The following is a 17,359-nucleotide window of genomic DNA, read 5'->3' as shown; positions in this document are numbered from 1 at the left end:
CTGATGACGAAGGCACTCCTCATCTTAATTTATGTCACTAGTACTCAACTATACTCGTATTGAAAAGATAATTTATTAGATTATAAGACGGAAGAAAATGCTACTTGGCTCCTTCTATTCGATTGGAAGAAAAAATGACATATTGACGTTACCCTTGAGTAGTATGGCTGATCAATAGGTTTCGTTTTCGCTCGACTCTACGCGCTCGACTTTGCGCCGCGCGCGCTTTGGAGTTTCAGTTGTTTCTTTATCGCGTCGTGCTGCGGTGGTCCTGCTGGCTCGCGAAACTTGCATTTCGAACAAGCAGCGAGAATGCCACATCCATGTGATGTCGTGGGATGCGCGAACGGTCCGCGGAACTTGGCCAAGGGCAGTTGCAGCGGCGAATCCAACGTTACTTATCATTGTGTGCCGACGAATGAACCTCTCCGTTCGAAGTGGTTAAGTGCCGTACCTCTGCCACAGCGCGCTGGCAAAGAGCCGAAAAATCACCTAGTGTGCTCGCTGCACTTTCATCCAGAGAATTACGAGTTCAACGCCGACTTCACTGAAGTGGCGTGGAGTGCCTTTCAAAGCAGGCCGCCGTCGTAGTAGTACGCAACGACGCCGGCAGCGCGAGCTCCCAGCAGCAGGCCACGTTCATCAGTGCTTAAATTGCTGAAGTCGAGCCCAGCATCGCGAGCCAATGTGTCGTTGTCAGGGTCGTCCATTGCAACGAGCGTCGAAGTTGGCGTCATAAAATAAAGAAACAGCTTGTCGTGCTCTTTCCCTTCCGCTAGCCACCATAGTTCCGCTATGGCGTTGCTGTCGGCTCTGTCTTGGCTCTGTTTCTGGCCGCGCGTTTGCGTTTTGTGCTGAAAAGCCGTAGCGCCGTCTGCGGGAGCCGTTTTACTCACCGACGGCGCAACGTCACTATGAGACCATGACGTTAACACTCCTCGATCGGGGGGCGGGTGGTTTGAACTGCGCTAGAGGTACGCGGACGCTCCAGAACTCATTTTCTCAAAACAAGTCTCTTCTTCGCACGAAACAAGCGTTTCGAGGTTTCTGGGATGGTATTTTCAACAGTGCACATTGACTTAATATTAACCTTTAGTGTCCCTTTAAAGGAGCGCTGACACATATTGCCAAAGTTTCGTGTTTCGAAGAATTCGTGAAGAAACCATCGACGATCATCTACAAGTAAGCGAATATAGCCGGGCCTGTCGGTACGTGCTGTCATGCGAGACCTTTGGGGCGTCTGAAAGGTGGTGAAACCAACGAGCGCGAAGGAGACCACAGCCCTCCTCCTCTCCCACTGCCCTCTCCCCCTGGCAGGAGAGGAGGACGGCAGTCGCCTTCGACGCCGGCGCTCGCGCCGCTGGAGATAACATACACATGACCAACCGGCTTACGTGTACAACCGTGTGCGGCTAGATATGTTGGATCATGTCGAGCATACTTCTAGGCTTATGAATAAAACTCGGAAAGTTTGCCCTCTCACATACTAAATGTCTTTCAGTACCATATATGCGCTTTATTTTCGTATACAAGGCAGACGAAATCACGAGTGTCGCGTGCTAGCCTTGTCTTTATCTGGCGTCTTCAACAAAACGCTCGTCTTGCCCTGCTTGTGCTTTATGCACGCGACTTTATCGTCACCGAAAAACAGCGTCGCCCTCTTGAACGAGAATTGTAAAACTGAGAAGGGAGGGAAGCAGCTCACGTTTATGGCCGGTGTGGCGCTGTTCTCGAGGTAGCGTCTCAGTTGCATCAAAACGTAAAGACACCTCGTCTGCAAAGAAGAAATAATTAAGCAGCAGTGAAATACTAAGCACCAGTTCATAATCATATAAATGTCAATGCACTTCTAGCAAAACACCTTGTTTTGGTGCTATGGCTGGTAAATCAGACCAACGATCGAAAGTCCGCAGCGCAACCACTTCTGCTGAAGTAAATGTTTGGACAAGTTGATTATGGTTGCTCATTATATCGTTGCATTCCACGCAAAGCTGAGAAAAAAAGAAGCACGTGAAGGAACTCACGCTTGCGTCTGCTCTTTCCCGCCCTTTGTCCAGCTTTTTGTGTAATACCACTATTACTGTCTGGTGAGTACTACGACAAGGCTAAATAAAGAGGGCTGTATATTGTAGCGGATTGTGACCTCCCCTCTGTTCTTATAACGAAGGCTGTACTTATTTTTACTTAAACATAATAAATTACTCGCTCTTTTTCGTTATACGACGACCTAGTACCTTCTGCTCTTTTAAAGCGACCCAAGCTGCAGGAGATGGTCTGCGCGATGGTCAGTCCCTCCTGTTATCTTACAGCGATTTTTTTAAGATGCATCACAAATGCCCTGATAGACCAGCGCGCTGGGTCGACCGCTTTAGTTTCAGTCGGCTGGCGCTACCGTTTTTAACCACATGGCCTCAGGCATGAAGGCCAGCTTTATGAGGCTGCATGGAAGGAGGGGGCGAGGGCAATTAGTAAATTATCTGGACGCAATTGAAGCCACTCTCGGAATCCGACGACAGTCGATTACGTTCAATACAAGTTATCCTTGCGATCAACCAAAATCGAAAGGAAACTCTCGCAGGCGTCAGAGAGAAGTTGATCAAAGAGGAAGAAAGAACTATAGAAAGATCGAACCAACTTAGCCTTCCTCGCAACCCTAGGATTCTGGCCTGCGATAAACGAGTTGCACCTCGCAAGCTATGCGTCTGGAGTGTGCATTGGACGATTTGATCAAGTTGGAGGTGCTGAGACGCAGCCTTATACAAAACACCACCTAGCACCCACCGAGAAATAGGACGCCTTATTCCGATGATACGACTACTTCCTGCTAAGGAACGATAATTGCGAACTTGACAGCAGCGCGTACAAAGGCAAAACAGATTCAGACGCTAACAGATAAAGAACTTGCCTTCTGGAGGTCGCACATGCGCTCTCGTTCACCTTAGGTTAGGCGGTTATGGTTCGTTCGAATGCGCACTCATGCTGCCTTCGTGCTTTGGAGGGGTCGTTTTTGTCTAGGTGTCTTCGTTATATATGCATGTTATTCGAAATAAAAATTAATTTTCGAAGTCGGCGCTTGTCGTCCTCGTCCTTTCGGCCCTTTTGTCTCTGAACGTGCTATGGTCAAGTTCGCCATGGAATACCAACTATAGTCCGTGCCCAAACTCTGCGCAGTGCAGCCCAGGCCGTACGGCTCCTGTCGCCCTATCAGCAACGAGAGCCGGCTGCGTGCTCCAGAGAAAGGACGAGCGCTCAGCCATCGCACGCTACTATGTAATCCCCCCGTGAAGTTTCCCATCCAATCGGCGCCGAGCGAAGGACGATCAGGAACGGGCAGTGGTATACCTTGTCTCGGTTTTCTCCCTCTCACTCTCGCTCTCTTTCTCTCTCTCTCTCTTTCTCTCTATCTTATAATTTCTTTTATTATTATCTGAAGCGCCCCCATAGGTTTCGCAGCTTTAAACTCCCTCGAGGAAGCCACTCCGCGAAAACGAACTAGGAAAAAGGTTACCCCTAGTGAACCTGCTGCGAGTATATATATATATATATATATATATATATATATATATATATATATATATATATATATATATATATATATATATATATATATATATATATATATATATATATATATATGTATATATATATATATATATATATATATATATATATATATATATATATATATATATATATATATATATATATATATACTTGCTTCCCCATATATATATATATATATATATACCAGAAAAAAAGCAGTTCTGGGTCCGGGTAAATATTCACAGTGAAGTAGACGCGCGTATGAAGCGGTTTATTGACGTTTCGGCCGGGGTCCGGCCTTCATCAGAATGATTCTGATGAAGGCCGGACCCCGGCCGAAACGTCAATAAACCGCTTCATACGCGCGTCTACTTCACTGTGAATATATATATATATATATATATATATATATATATATATATATATATATATATATATATATATATATATATATATACTTGCTTCCCCATGTGTCCCGTACCCTCACCGCTGACCTCCGTTCGGGGCCCAGCAGCCAAAGCTAGAAAATTACAGTGCAGTAATTTCCCTTCCTTCGATTATTTTCCTTTATTTGCTTTAATAGACAGAGAAGGGAAGAAGGAAAGGAAGGGAGGTTAACATAAACAACTTAATAACCACACGCGGAGTTGGTGAGACGGATGTTATATTTCGGCAAGCGGCAGCATATAATCACCTGCATTTAGAGCGAAGCTCATATACTGACTGCCTAACCTATAACAAACAGCCGGCTACGAGCCGCCGGTAGACTCCAAGCATGCAAACAAGCAAACAACCAAGCAAACAACCAAGCGATCGAGCGAGCATGTCAGCGTCATCGTCGCGCGGCGGTGCGCGAGAGCGGCGGCGAGCGAGAGAGAAGGAAATTCTTGATGATGGGAAGGAAAGGTTGGGGTAAAGTGCAGCGCAGTAACTATTTCTCAGCGGAGGACACCTCAACCGCGCTGCACAGGGGGATAGGGGATGAAAGTAGCGGCGAGCGAGTCGTACCACCATGGCGAGGAGGATGATGAGCGGAGTGCAGAGCACGACCCGGTACACGTAGTGCTTGCGCAGCACGCTCAGCAGCAGGGCCGTGGCGCACAGGGCGCGCGAGTGGTGCAGGGCCGCGTAGAGAGCGTACACCACGGCGGGGGTGCGCGCCTTCCAGGCCTCCCGAGCCAGGGAGCAGGTCGAGTTGGCGTCGAAGTCGCACTCGCACGAGTGGCATAGCGCCGTGCACACGTCGCCCTGCGGCCAGAACTGCGCTGGGCGGCGCACCGGGTAGAGCCGGTAGCCCGCCGACCGCTGCGCGTGGGAAAGAAAGAAAAAGAGTGGTCGTCTGTCTGTATAATGAAGTACATACTTTGCCGCAATATATAATGGACAGAAAGAGAGCGCAGGACAGGGTGGAATCTTGCTATTTCCGTGCGATTCCCTTCTATACCACTTGTTCTCTTCGGACTATGCAGAGGGGGGGGGGGGGGGGCGATGGAATGTGGTAGTAGCCCAATTGTAATCCTTGAACTGGATTGCTCGACAAGGCGGACATTACGCGCGCGAGAAATCGAAATCGATAAATGACTAAACAACTGAACATTAACTAATGAAATTTCTAAGCGATTACTTCTTCTTTATTCGAAAGTTTGCCTAGCGGCATAAAACGTACGGCGCACGAAAGTTACGTGTGCAGGTACTATTGGTTTTACTTTACGACACGTATGGCAACTGACGAATTTGTAGCCGGTGGGTTTGGATGACATATCCGGTTGTAACGAATTCTGAGAATGGCGCCAATTTTAGAGATATGCTCCGCCAAACTTGCGGTTCTTCATTGCTGCGTTGCTGTTCCGCATGCCTACCTTGGATCTTGTTTTTTGAGTGCTGAGAGAACCCCGCGTGGTGTCGTGTGAGGACATTACAGTGCGCACCGTAAAGGCGCGGTACACACGTGAAGAACGCATTCGGAGACCGTCGTCTTGTAAACACCGAGTTCGGATGCCGCCGACGGTCATAATTTTTCCACGCGGACAAACCTTGTGCGGTACCGCGGTACGCGGTGTTGTGGCACCGGATCCCGAGTTCTTTGCTGGCTAGAGACGATGCCGAGATTTGAGATGGCGTAGCAACAAATTGTGCTTACCTGGCGTGTTTCGCTGAGGCCGTCGCTGACTACGTGGACAAAGGAGAGGGAAACGGAGTTGTCGGAAGAAAGAAAACGGCTTTGTTTTCCAATACGTTTACTTTTAAAAGTAAGCCCATCCCTTTGGGTTGTGGCTTAACAAACTTTTAACACTCATTGGCAATTGCGTCTGTGGGACGGGCCAACGGCCCCACCGCCTTTTTTCTTTGACTGTTTGAACTATAATAATCCAGACGATAGGCTGTCCCTCAGTTCGAGCTGTAATCAGATTTGCTGATAGATCAATGAGGCACCGTGCAGTAGTCTGGGCTCTAACAATCAATGAAGCAGTCGAAGAGCGGTGCTTGCTCTATTGTTCAAGTTGCAATTCATTTGCTTTATCTGCCATGAATCAGCATCAATTGTTTACCTATAAACGTATTCTTATCGATCGGTCTGCTTCGCTTCCTGTCTGCGTTTAGTTATCGCTACCAATCATCACACGAGAGACTTCACATTCCAGCGAAGAACGGAGAAGCAAGAAGAACTGGCGTCAAAACATTATGGAAGTGCAGTGGCCAATGCCAACAGAATTGCACATTACAGCCACTAAATACATAGGTTTTTTCTTCCTGCGGCGTTGTCAGCGAGGCCATTTGTACTGCTGTGACATGACTCAACTTCCTCGGTCGCAGCATTTTGTAGTGCCTTCGTCGCGAACGAACCAGTGCCATGTTTTAACCTGACACTTATATTATAACGCGTGTATCGTTGTCTATTTGACGGTGACTCTTTTTCACCAGCTTGTCACTGTTATCGATTTGTCTCTTGGTGCGATGCCTGCCTACGGTATCCGAAAATTATCGAATGTTGTCGCGGATTCCGTATAGCAGAAGAGTCTTGTCTAATCAGATTACACGCGTGACGCGAGTGCTATGTTGTATACATTATTGAATATAAGCAAACACAAGCAATTATTCTGGAACGTACTATCAAACGTGTATAAATAATGTACAGACTACTATCTATCTATCTATCTATCTATCTATCTATCTATCTATCTATCTATCTATCTATCTATCTATCTATCTATCTATCTATCTATCTATCTATCTATCTATCTATCTATCTATCTATCTATCTATCTATCTATCTATCTATCTATCTATCTATCTATCTATCTATCTATCTATCTATCTATCTATCTATCTATCTATTTTGTCTCTTTGACCCATGAGCCCATGAGTTGAGATTTCGACCGTCCGTGCTCGTAGCCATATCGTTGTGCTTTGAGTGTTGCTCGTTTTGTTGGGCGCAATATCCCTCAATAAGGACTTAAATTTTTAACTCACGTGTTACTTCTTTTTTTTTTTGCAGTTGTATTCTTCACCGTCAATACAATGAGATATAATATTTACGCGACGTCCCCTATGCGGATGCGTGAACGGAGTGCCCACCAGGAGACAGGCGAGTCTGGCGAGTACGGCCTTGGGTTTCCTGTGTCCCGCCTCCCTCCAGGCGCGCCAGTCGGCCAGGCGACCGCCCTTCTGACTGCACGACAATGCCTTCGTGTCGCCGGCTCCTTTGTCCTCTCCTGCTGGCGGTTAAACGTGTCCAGTCGTTAGAACCAACGTTTTAACCCTTTCTGGTCCAGTAATTTCTGCAGAACTCATAACGCGCTTTACAACAAATATACGACATGGAGAAAAACAAAATGCTAAAGCTAATCTTACAAGAATTGGCGGGACATCCAACCTTTGGAGATGATTGGCGACGTTATAGCGATTATCAATCTGTCCTATAGTAGGTGTGTACACTTGGCGATGACACGTTTTATCCGTTATGACGGTTATTACGAACAGGGACACATACCCAGTGGCACGTGCCCAGTGACACGCATGATATCCAAATGTACCCGCCGTGGTTTCTCAGTGGCTATGGTGTTGGACTGCTGAGCACGAGGTCGCGGGATCGAATCTTGGCCACGGCGGCCGCATTTCGATAGGGGCGAAATGCGAAAACACCCGCGTACTTAGATTTAGGTGCACGGTAAAGAACCCCCAGGTGGTCCAAATTTCCGGAGTCCTCCACTACGGCGTGCCTCATAATCAGAAGGTGATTTTGGCACGTGAAACCCCAGAATTTAATAATATCCAATTGCACATACCTAGTGGCACGTACGCAGTGACACAAGCCCAGCGACACACACACCCGGAGACCCAAGTCGGTGTGAAAGGAAAACGGTTAGATCCCAGCATAGATGCCGTAAAGTGCGTGAAATATGCTGAGAATTCTAACTAAAAAGTCTGAGCGTCTGCAACTTTAAAGACATAACTCGTCTACTTGGGGACGCAGGTAAACGTGGCTCGACTTCCCTGATATTTCGCAAATGTCCATGGGTCGCCTGACGCTGAAGCGAGGCCGCTGTGCGGTTTCATTGGAGAATTCTGCATCATCCACGTCACTTTCCTCGGGTGCGTGCCGCTGAGTGGCGGCTGTGTTGCGATCGCCACTTGAGCCTTTGCTTTCTCCACGCGGTAAAAGTAGTTTGAGAAAGGCAAGAAGAAAGGAAGGGGGAGGGGTGACACGCCGAGCAGTCGCACCAAGTGTCGGGAAGCGGAGTGAAACCACCGCGTACGTACGCGAAGATGTAACACCTGAGGAGGGTTTGCCAGCGCCACTCATGGCATTGGCGGTGGATGTGGAACATCCTTTGGACCGATGGCGTCGCATAGTACTTGAACTTTACGTGTACGTATGCTACGTGAATGTTCTACTGTATCTTGAAATCCACCTGCGACGAGGACGCAGTGCGCCACGGGTTGTTTCCGCGGCTTATAGTTCGCGTTGATGCAAGACGCAGCACGAAGGCCAATTCGCTCGCTGCCGCTGCCGCTGCCGCTGCCGCGCTTCCTCGCTCCAGCGTTTTCACAGCGAGTTTCCGCGGTCATTGAGTGAGATGTGTTTAGGTTTGCTTGTGCGCACGTTAACACCATGCTTGTTGATTTGGTTAGTATCCCTATGTTTACAAGTTTACACAGACAATAAAACTATTATCCTAGATTCGTATAGTTGTCCACCAATTTGTTATGGCAATCAATGCTTCGGCTACTGCAACATTTACAGCGAAGTTGTTATGGCTAGCCGATTCGTCCATCCATCCGTCTGTCGCCCGTACGCCGAATACTCCTCCGGCGCAACCCCACGCGCATGCGCGAAAAATACAACAGGAGAGGCGCGTGATTGGCTGCGCCAATAGTGACGTCGTTGCTCTCCGTCGCAGCCGAGAGCGCGTGCAACGGTTTCTCTCCTGCTACGAAATGGGTAGGCCACGCGTCAAACGTACTCCTGAGGAGCATGCAGCTTTCGATCAGCAACGCCACGAGCAGAACAGAGAACGAGCTTGTCTACGCCGCGCCGATGATGCAGCCCGGGCACAAGAACAGGCTCGCGCAGCCGAGCGCAAGCAGCAACTGTATACCGAGGATCCGGCAGCCTACCAAGCCGTCGTTTAATGAACCGTCGGGATTAATTAACTCAATGATAAACACCGGAGCCGCACGTTTCAGCTTCGCTGGTTAACCGTTTGTAAGGGGTGCTTGGGTGGCGATTTTTTTTATTACTTTATTAGCGCTGACAAAGCAGCGTAGTCAACTTCCGCTAGAATTAAACAATTTTTCAGGGTGTTCTTTAAGTAACTACAGTATTCTTATTGTGTTTCGGGTGCATACTTAATGTGCCGATTCAACCGAGCACTTGGAAAGCATTCGCATTTTGCAAACCCTTTCTTCAAAAATAAGTCGGGAGGTAAAGGGTTAAAGACATGTGAACTCAAAGCATGTAAGTCTAGCTGCAACATAGAATATTAGCTGCTTCATAGACAAACTCAAGCAGTACAACAATATATTTTATGACCTCACACCTACTTACACACAAAAGTGAACAAAATGCCTGTGTCTTTGGTATAACACAGCACTCATAATGCACAACTAAACGAATTACAATTAATTGGTAACGTAAAAGCAAGGCGAACATACACTAATTCCCGAGCAGGTGGCTTCACGCTCAAGTATGAAACAGTGTGCTGTGTCAAAAATATTAGTCGAACTAGGGTGGTGACTGTCATCTGAAGCGCCTCGGGGAAACGCATGCAGCTGTGCAACAATACCTGCTCTCCTGGTTTTGCTCATGCCACATCAACCGATTAATCTCAATTATATCATTAATAACAAAAGTTGGAAAGTTAGATTTGCCCCGCACAAGGCACGAAGGTAATAAAATCAACTCCGACGCTTGTTGAATGGGTACAGCAGTGCTGCAGTTGACCATCCGAAGGCGGACCGAGCCTTTCCCTAAATAATGGAGGGGGGATGCACCCCCCCCCCGACTTTAAACACTGATGGACGCTGTGGTCACTAGGACAGCGGTCCACTGCTCTGCTCGTATGTCCACATACCCCCGACGTTCCTTACGCAGTGCAACAAACTTCATCGCCCAGCTTTGAGCAATATAGTACCGAATACCTTTGCCCGGTGCTGGGGGTGAGGTCTGTGCGTGGACCGCTCGTTGCGGAGTCGCGGGTTCCGCTGGGATGGCCGCCGGCGCCTGGCAGAAGTCGTAGGTGATTATGGAGTACATGGTGCTCAGGGCGTTCTTCACGTACGCCGACAGGCTCCCTTCGCCTTCCTCTCGTCTCGAATCCCGGCCGTCGAGAACGTCCCTGAGGTGCTGGAGGTCCTCCAAGGCGGACGGGTCCGCGGAGTCCTCCAGCAGCTGCTGCTCTTCCTCTCCGACTCCACTGCCCGAGGCGCCCCCTTCTCTGGCGTCGTCTTCCATCGACGCCGCGATCGGCTGCTGCCTGGGACGCTGGTCACCCGCCAAACCACCGTCTGTGTCGTGGCTAGCGCTTGTATCTCGTGGACTCCCTTCTGCCTCTGGACGTTTAACGAAGACAGATTAACTAAACGATGCTCTAGAATTACAAATTTGCAGCAGGGAATTCCAGCTAGAGAAGGGACCGAAAATAAGCTTGAGCGTCAGTACAGGGTTTTTTTTTCGGTGTGGACAGGGGGAACGAAATAGAGTCGTCAGCATTTCACTGTAGTGCGTGCAGACTGTACTGGCCACTATGTGTACATAACTCACGCCGCGTTGTCCGCTTTCCACAACAGCCGATAGCATACGTATGCGTCAGAAGCAGGCACTATAGGCCAGCGTACAATCGCCCAATTTTTTAACCTGAACGCGCGAGCATCGACCGGCCAGTCGATAAGCGCCGTATAACGGAGTACAGCGGCGAAGTGTGCGAGAATACGCCTGGCAGAGGGAAGCTGCATTGGACTGTGCATTGCGCGCACGCGCGTATTCTCGCACACTTCGCCGCTGTACTCCGTTATACGGCGCTTATCGACTGGCCGGTCGATGCTCGCGCGTTCAGGTTAAAAAATTGGGCGATTGTACATACTCACGTCGTGACAATAATCACACTACTACAAGCAAGCATCGCGGGATGTGATCACAAGCGGGTGGCGACGGATTTGTTTATACCGGTGGATGCGAACGACGATCATGCCGGGTGAAACACTTTCAAAAATTGTTCAAATTTGCCTGTGGCAAATATCAATTCTAGTTCATGAGGTGGTGTACTCGAAGCGGTGAAAACTACTTGCACAAAAAATTGATGTCCATGAATAATCGAAAAATAATAAAATTCACTAATTCACGTTTTAACTAATCACCTTATGAGCCGTATTGCAACTTACAAATTCTAGCAGGGTAGTTCGCAAGGCGGATCCACTTGTAACGAATTCTCACGATGACACACCAGTTTCGAAGCATTAATTCCCGAGCTTTGCGGAGAACTGCATTGGCGTTCCAGTTACTTTATTAACAAAACGTCATTTTTTGCACTCAAGCACAAAAGTAACTGGAACGCTTCTGCATTTCTCCTCAAAGCTCGGGAGTATCTCGAAACCCGCGTCATCCTGAGAATTCGTTCCAGGTGGATCAGGCCTGCGAACTCCATAGCGAGAATTTGTAAATTGCAATACAGGTGAGAAGGTAATTAGTTAAAACGTTAATTGGTGAATTTTTGTTACGAAATCGATCATGCATTTCAATCTTTTTGTGCAAGTAGTGTCCGCCGCTTCGAGTAGACCACCTCATGAACCAGAATTGTGCTGTAACGGCCAAAGAACTTTTTGAAAGTGTTCGCCGAAACACCCTGCAGTATAACTGAGTGGCGACTCATGACTATCAATCTGTTTTAGCGAGCGTGAGTTAACTCAAATATGGACAGGATCGACAGACTGGCGTTGTGCGTGCAGCTCGCACGAGTGAGAGTGTGTGTATAACCCGAATAAGAGATACTCGTGAGATATGAGCGGTCGTTTAATTTTGCACAACTATATCACCATGCATGCATCGACTTCCGAAAATGGGCACTTTCCAAAGCGCATACCTGCGTACGCCTTCTACGTGGCTTACCTTTCGGAGCTTCGGAGGGCTCTATGCGTTCTGCCTTCTTCTCGGCATCCTGCACTGCGGAGTCCTTGAACTTCACCGGAGACGTTGTTTTGGACGCCTGAACACTATCGCCCTGTTTTGTCCGTGGCACCGGGGAAGCTTCGAGCTGGCCTGAAGTCTTCGTCGCGGCCTCTTTAACCTGCTCTGTTTGCTTCTCGGCCCGCTGATCTGGATATACACAGCATTGTGAAGCGACCATTTTTTTTTCAGGATGTGGGCTCATCTGCATGCATAGTATAAGTCAGGGCAAAAACATTGCCATTAGTATCCCTAACAGCTCGGCGTCGCATGGGACGTTTCCAGTCAACGTCGCCCAGTTTCATGTTGTCGAGACACGCGATGTATTATCATCTCATCGCGGGCAGGTAGCTCTTAGTTTCGAATCTCGGTGACATGAGCCTTACTTCTTCGCAAAAGTTGACAATATTGCACAGGCTTAGGAGCCATTAAGTGTGTACTTGCGGTATACCCTCTGCCGGCAATGCATCTTCCTGAACCGATGTCATGCAGCTGCTGACAAATAATTCACTCCTTTCAGAACACTCCGACTGTTGACCTGACGACCACACTCAAAACCCAACTCGGTCAACTCTCATATGCCGAGCTGCTATGGCTGCGTGCACCGAAGATGGGCGGTACGATAACATTGAATGGGGAACGATGCGAGCCGATAGCAAGATTCCGGACGATGAGTCTTGATCACTTATTAATCTACAGCCAGTGACAAGTCCCGAATGCAGGAGATACTCCTTCCCCCCCCCCCCCCAAAAAAAAAGAAGCGTGATGCTCCTGTCATTTATCATGTGCCACAGGCATTTATTATACGCGCCACAGGCACGAAGCGCAGGATCACAAGCTGTGCAGCAATGAACTGCACAAATGGGGCGAGTTTGCACTTATCCATGATAGCAGCGCACGGCAAAACGAAGACACAGAAAAAGACTGGGTAAACGCTTGTCCCGTCTTTTTCTCGGCAACAATGAGCACGTCGTTGACGTGCTCATTTACGTAAATGACGTAAAACAGGTGTCGCAAGGCACACTTTCGATCGCGATCAAGCCCGATCCAGATCAAATTTCTCGGTCGCAATTGGTTCCTTTGCGCAAGCTGCGCGAGGGAGCCAATCACGGTCGAGAATTCCGATCCGGATCGGGCTTCATCGAGATCAAAAGTGGTCGTGTGACACCGGTATAATTTGGTGGCGCATGCATACACGTTCCCTCTGGTATACACTTGGTGCTGCGTTCTTGGTCTGCCACTGATTACGTAATCAGCATTTCCCTCTCTCTTTCTTCTCTGTTATTCGAGGATAATGGGAGCGACGCACGTACCACCTGTTCCCGGCGGACCAACTTTCGGGGTTTGTCGCTGGGCCTCCTCGGCGCGAGCGACGGGCGTCAAGACGAGGAAAGCCGCGAGGAGGACGCAGCCAACGCGCAGACGCCAAGGCGCCATTGCACCCCAGCTGTGCGAGCAGCGCCCTCGTCCTCCTCGTCTTCGCCGGTGTTGCTGCTGTCGTAGCCGCCTCGAGATACTGGCGCGAACCCACTGTGGAGGATGCAGAACTAGAGAGAGAAAGAGAGAGAGAGAAACTGGATGGGAAAGGCAGTGAGGTTAACCGGAAAAGATTCTGGTTTGCTATCGTGCACTGGGAGAAGGGTAAGGCGGGAATGAAAGGCGGAAAGGGGAGGATGTAGGCCAAGAATCGAACGACATAGGAAGGATCGAGGGTATAGAAACTATTTTTTGCGATTTAATGTGAATCGAAGTAAATAGCGGGAAAAGTTTATGTTACGAGTTAGTGGGCCAATACAAATATACAGCGAGTAATAACTGAATAAATATTACTGTAAATAAAAATGAGAGTAGCACAAGGGCTCTGCAAAAGTGTGCTTTGAGTAGAAGGAATGAAAGCGGGGAGGGGGGGGGGTGCAGGGGCCGGGTCTTACTTTTCCCTCGTACACACATTTTTGTTATTGTGAAACCCATAGAGGCTTTATTTTACCAGAGTAGAGGGTGGTCGGCACCACTTGGTTCCATTGCAAAGAGAGGGTAGGGGGGGGGGGGGCACTGCAGCACTTCTCTTGCAATGGGACCTGTGGGGTTGCGCCCTATTGACGATTATCTTCGGTGGCTTCTGCGACAATGTTTTAGTACACTGTGTATTTTCCTCTTATACTGATAAAAATGGTGCCAAAGTTGTATTTTGCGCGCATTTTACTTTATTCAGTGTTTTCCTCATGCCTTGTGCCTCGTCAAGCTGTTTACAACAGCTTTTAGCGGACTGTTCTCCCAAAAACGACTTCGTCATCTTTAGAAATAATGTTCAGTTCAATCCTGTGAACCGAAGTGCTCAACTGTGCCGTTCTTTATTTAATTATTATACAGGCATGGCATGTCGGCGAGCCGCACAGAACAAAGAGAACTAGGTATTTTTGAAAATTGGAGGAATCTCTCTCATAATCCCTGTTCCAACTTTTACGTTTGTGCTGTGATCTCTCTTCGTCAAGAGTGCTGCTCTTAGGCGAGGTGAAATTGCATACTTTGGCGAGGTGCGCTTTCAGTATACTGTAGGGGGTACTGCCTACTGGATACTGCATTGCATACTGTAAGGAGCGGGCTACTCGCTACCATGACCATGGTTTAGCCACGCCTTGGATGTGGTCTCGCCACCCTAACGTTTTTTCAATCAGGACAAATTTTTACAGTGATAAAAAAAAAATCCGTTTCTTCCCTAGACGTATTATGCCTGTAAATGCAAAAGTCGCGGAAAGCGGCGTGATAGTATACCTATGTTAAAAAGAAAAACAATTGGGACAGGAGCGTAGTATATATATGCCCATGTCCTAATTCTGCTGTGCATATAGAAATGTACTATGTAACGACAGGATGTGTACCGATATATATACCTAAATTGGTCATTTGTTAGTATGTTTGTTTACCATACACCATTGTCGGATCACTTCGCTCGCTGGGCACTTTATGCAGCAAAGTACCGCGGCCTTTGCACAGGCAGACGCTCGGAACTCGCCCCAGAAGCAGCCCAAATGCAACGAACGACGTGTCTGCTCGCCATCTTGCATATTTACTTAAGCCCGGCCACCCCTATAGCTAAAGAGTGTACCCTGTAGCCACCCATTTTGACTTTATGCAAAGCCGATAATGGACAAAAGTGTGCATTTTCCTTCCTAATGAAAGCGCGCATGCGACTGGTGGCGTCGTCGGCGAAGCTTGGCCTCCGAGATCGGGCAGTGGGTGCATCGGAGGTCATGAGCAAAGCGACGCTTTACCTTACTTCTTTAAAGAGTAACTTAAATCTTTCTCGTTAGAATGTATAGCTTAATGTATATTTCATAGTTAAATTCGAGTACAACCTTGATGATGATGATGGCACCACCTGCGAAACGGGCCGGCGACAGTCATCTAGTTAGCCATCCTAACCTAGTTAGCCACCATAATTTAGCCTGCTTGAGCTAATCAGGAATTAGACACGCGCACACCGGTATAGCATTTCACCTGTCTCTCCTGGATTGTTCCTTTCTGCATTAAAACACATCTATCTCAAGTTGAGTAACTTGACTCGTTGTTGTTAGATCTACATATAAATTGGAATGCAAACCTTCCGGCAATTGCCCAGCGCATCATCAAAACACCTACAGGGCAACTAAGAGCGACTACGCGGAAGAAACCGGAGAAACAAGCACTAGCGAGCGGCTTGCTCAGAATTCCGCTTGGAGCAGCGCACATCATGCACACGTCGGTCAGGTATCTGTACAGGCAAAACATTGATTCACAGTGGAGGAAAAGAACTAGGAAGCTTACCAGCAAGTATGCGGCCTGTGGGGTGGGCAACACAGCAACAAAGAAGGTCAAGCGGAAAGTCAGAGAGGCTGAATTAATCTCATGGGTGGCGGCAATGGAAAAGAAACCTGCCATGAGTAACTACTTAAGGGGAAAAAACGAAATTAGGAAAGAAACCATTTATGATAACTCAAAGGGAAGCTCATTACTTTTCGAAGCGAGATCGGGATGCCTTAGAACACGCACGTATAAAGCGAGATATAAGAAGGAAGAAGAAGCATGTGCTTGCTGCGGTAAAGCTAGGGAAACGACGGAGCATATTTTATTAGAATGTGAAGACATCTATCCAGCGGTCGATTTAGGCACCACTGGCCTCCTTGAAGCCCTTGGGTTCAGTGGGAGCAGTGGTAAAGCAAACAGGTCCGCAATAGACATCAGTAAGAGGCGATTGGAGGATTGGTGGAAGAAAAGTAGGGAAACGACAAAGGACGGAGACGTACAAAAGCACAGTTCGCAATAGGGTATCAGAAAATTTGGACGTGGTAGTTCATAGTGTGTTTTTTTTTTTTCTCATGGGTTAACCTAGGTAGGATATTAGGCAGCATAGTAGCAAGAGCTTGGTGGCGCAAGCCACCGCCCCGTTCCAAAGGGGACGCTCATAACATCCCATCCCATCCCCCACGTGTTTCTTCTGAGGACGCTTGTGTGAAAGCGTAGTGTTGGTACGAAGTGCTCCAAGGTACGAATACCAAGGTGCTGTTTTTGTGATAGTTTTTGCCATTCAAACTTTACGTGATATGGTTACGTGCACGTGGCCAAGCAGCAGGTCGCAGAAGTGGCTAGCGTTAGGCAGGTTTGTTCTGCCATCTCGCGTGGTGCGGTGTAAGTACAAATTTCAACGAATATTTTTTGCTTTTTTTGTGTGTGCAAACTATCTAACTTCTTCCCATTTCCAGCTACTTCCTACAAATTATTTACTTTCCTTGCCTAGTTATCTGCTCGTATATCCTCTAAGTCGTTGTTTGCAACTGTATGGCCCGGTTTTCCCATAGAGTAAAGAACCGTTTACCTTCCTCCATGGTGTAGCCAATACATCTGTCTATAAGTAGCTTTTTGATGGCGGGATCAGTATGTTGACGTGACTGACGTTACTTACGAAACAACTGTTTTACAATTTTACAACTATCGAAGCATCCAACGGCCGAAACCCACCTGTGCTCCGCATTTGCTACTGCCTGACCACTTACTGTGTTGCGAATTCTAGGGCGACGACGGAGATGACTGCAAGGGAAGTTTCAATCGCGCGCTGCCTTCCTTCGTCTACTTTCTTCAGCATAAGCAGTTTTCTGTTTTGAAGTTTAAGGTTTGACG

The 17,359-nt window shown here is 48.0% G+C and overlaps 1 protein-coding gene across 1 annotated transcript in view; it reads right to left on the bottom strand.

Annotated features, from left to right (window-relative positions):
• The window catches only part of LOC135908489 (uncharacterized), a 28,342-nt gene extending 12,319 nt beyond the window's left edge, over positions 1 to 16,023 (bottom strand). The window contains exons 1-7 of the mRNA XM_065440294.2: positions 16,010 to 16,023; positions 13,519 to 13,752; positions 12,149 to 12,355; positions 10,186 to 10,596; positions 7,120 to 7,259; positions 4,552 to 4,848; positions 1,706 to 1,774 (exon numbers count right to left, since the gene is read on the bottom strand). Of these exons, the coding sequence (XP_065296366.1) occupies positions 1,706 to 1,774; positions 4,552 to 4,848; positions 7,120 to 7,259; positions 10,186 to 10,596; positions 12,149 to 12,355; positions 13,519 to 13,642 (1,248 nt within the window). The 5' untranslated portion in view covers positions 13,643 to 13,752; positions 16,010 to 16,023. The remainder of the gene's footprint in view (positions 1 to 1,705; positions 1,775 to 4,551; positions 4,849 to 7,119; positions 7,260 to 10,185; positions 10,597 to 12,148; positions 12,356 to 13,518; positions 13,753 to 16,009) is intronic.
• Positions 16,024 to 17,359: the final 1,336 nt, after the last annotated feature.

The sequence above is a fragment of the Dermacentor albipictus genome, chromosome 3, assembly GCF_038994185.2.
Source record: "Dermacentor albipictus isolate Rhodes 1998 colony chromosome 3, USDA_Dalb.pri_finalv2, whole genome shotgun sequence".
Lineage (NCBI taxonomy): Eukaryota > Metazoa > Arthropoda > Arachnida > Ixodida > Ixodidae > Dermacentor > Dermacentor albipictus.
This window is presented reverse-complemented; position numbering and strand designations above follow the sequence as displayed.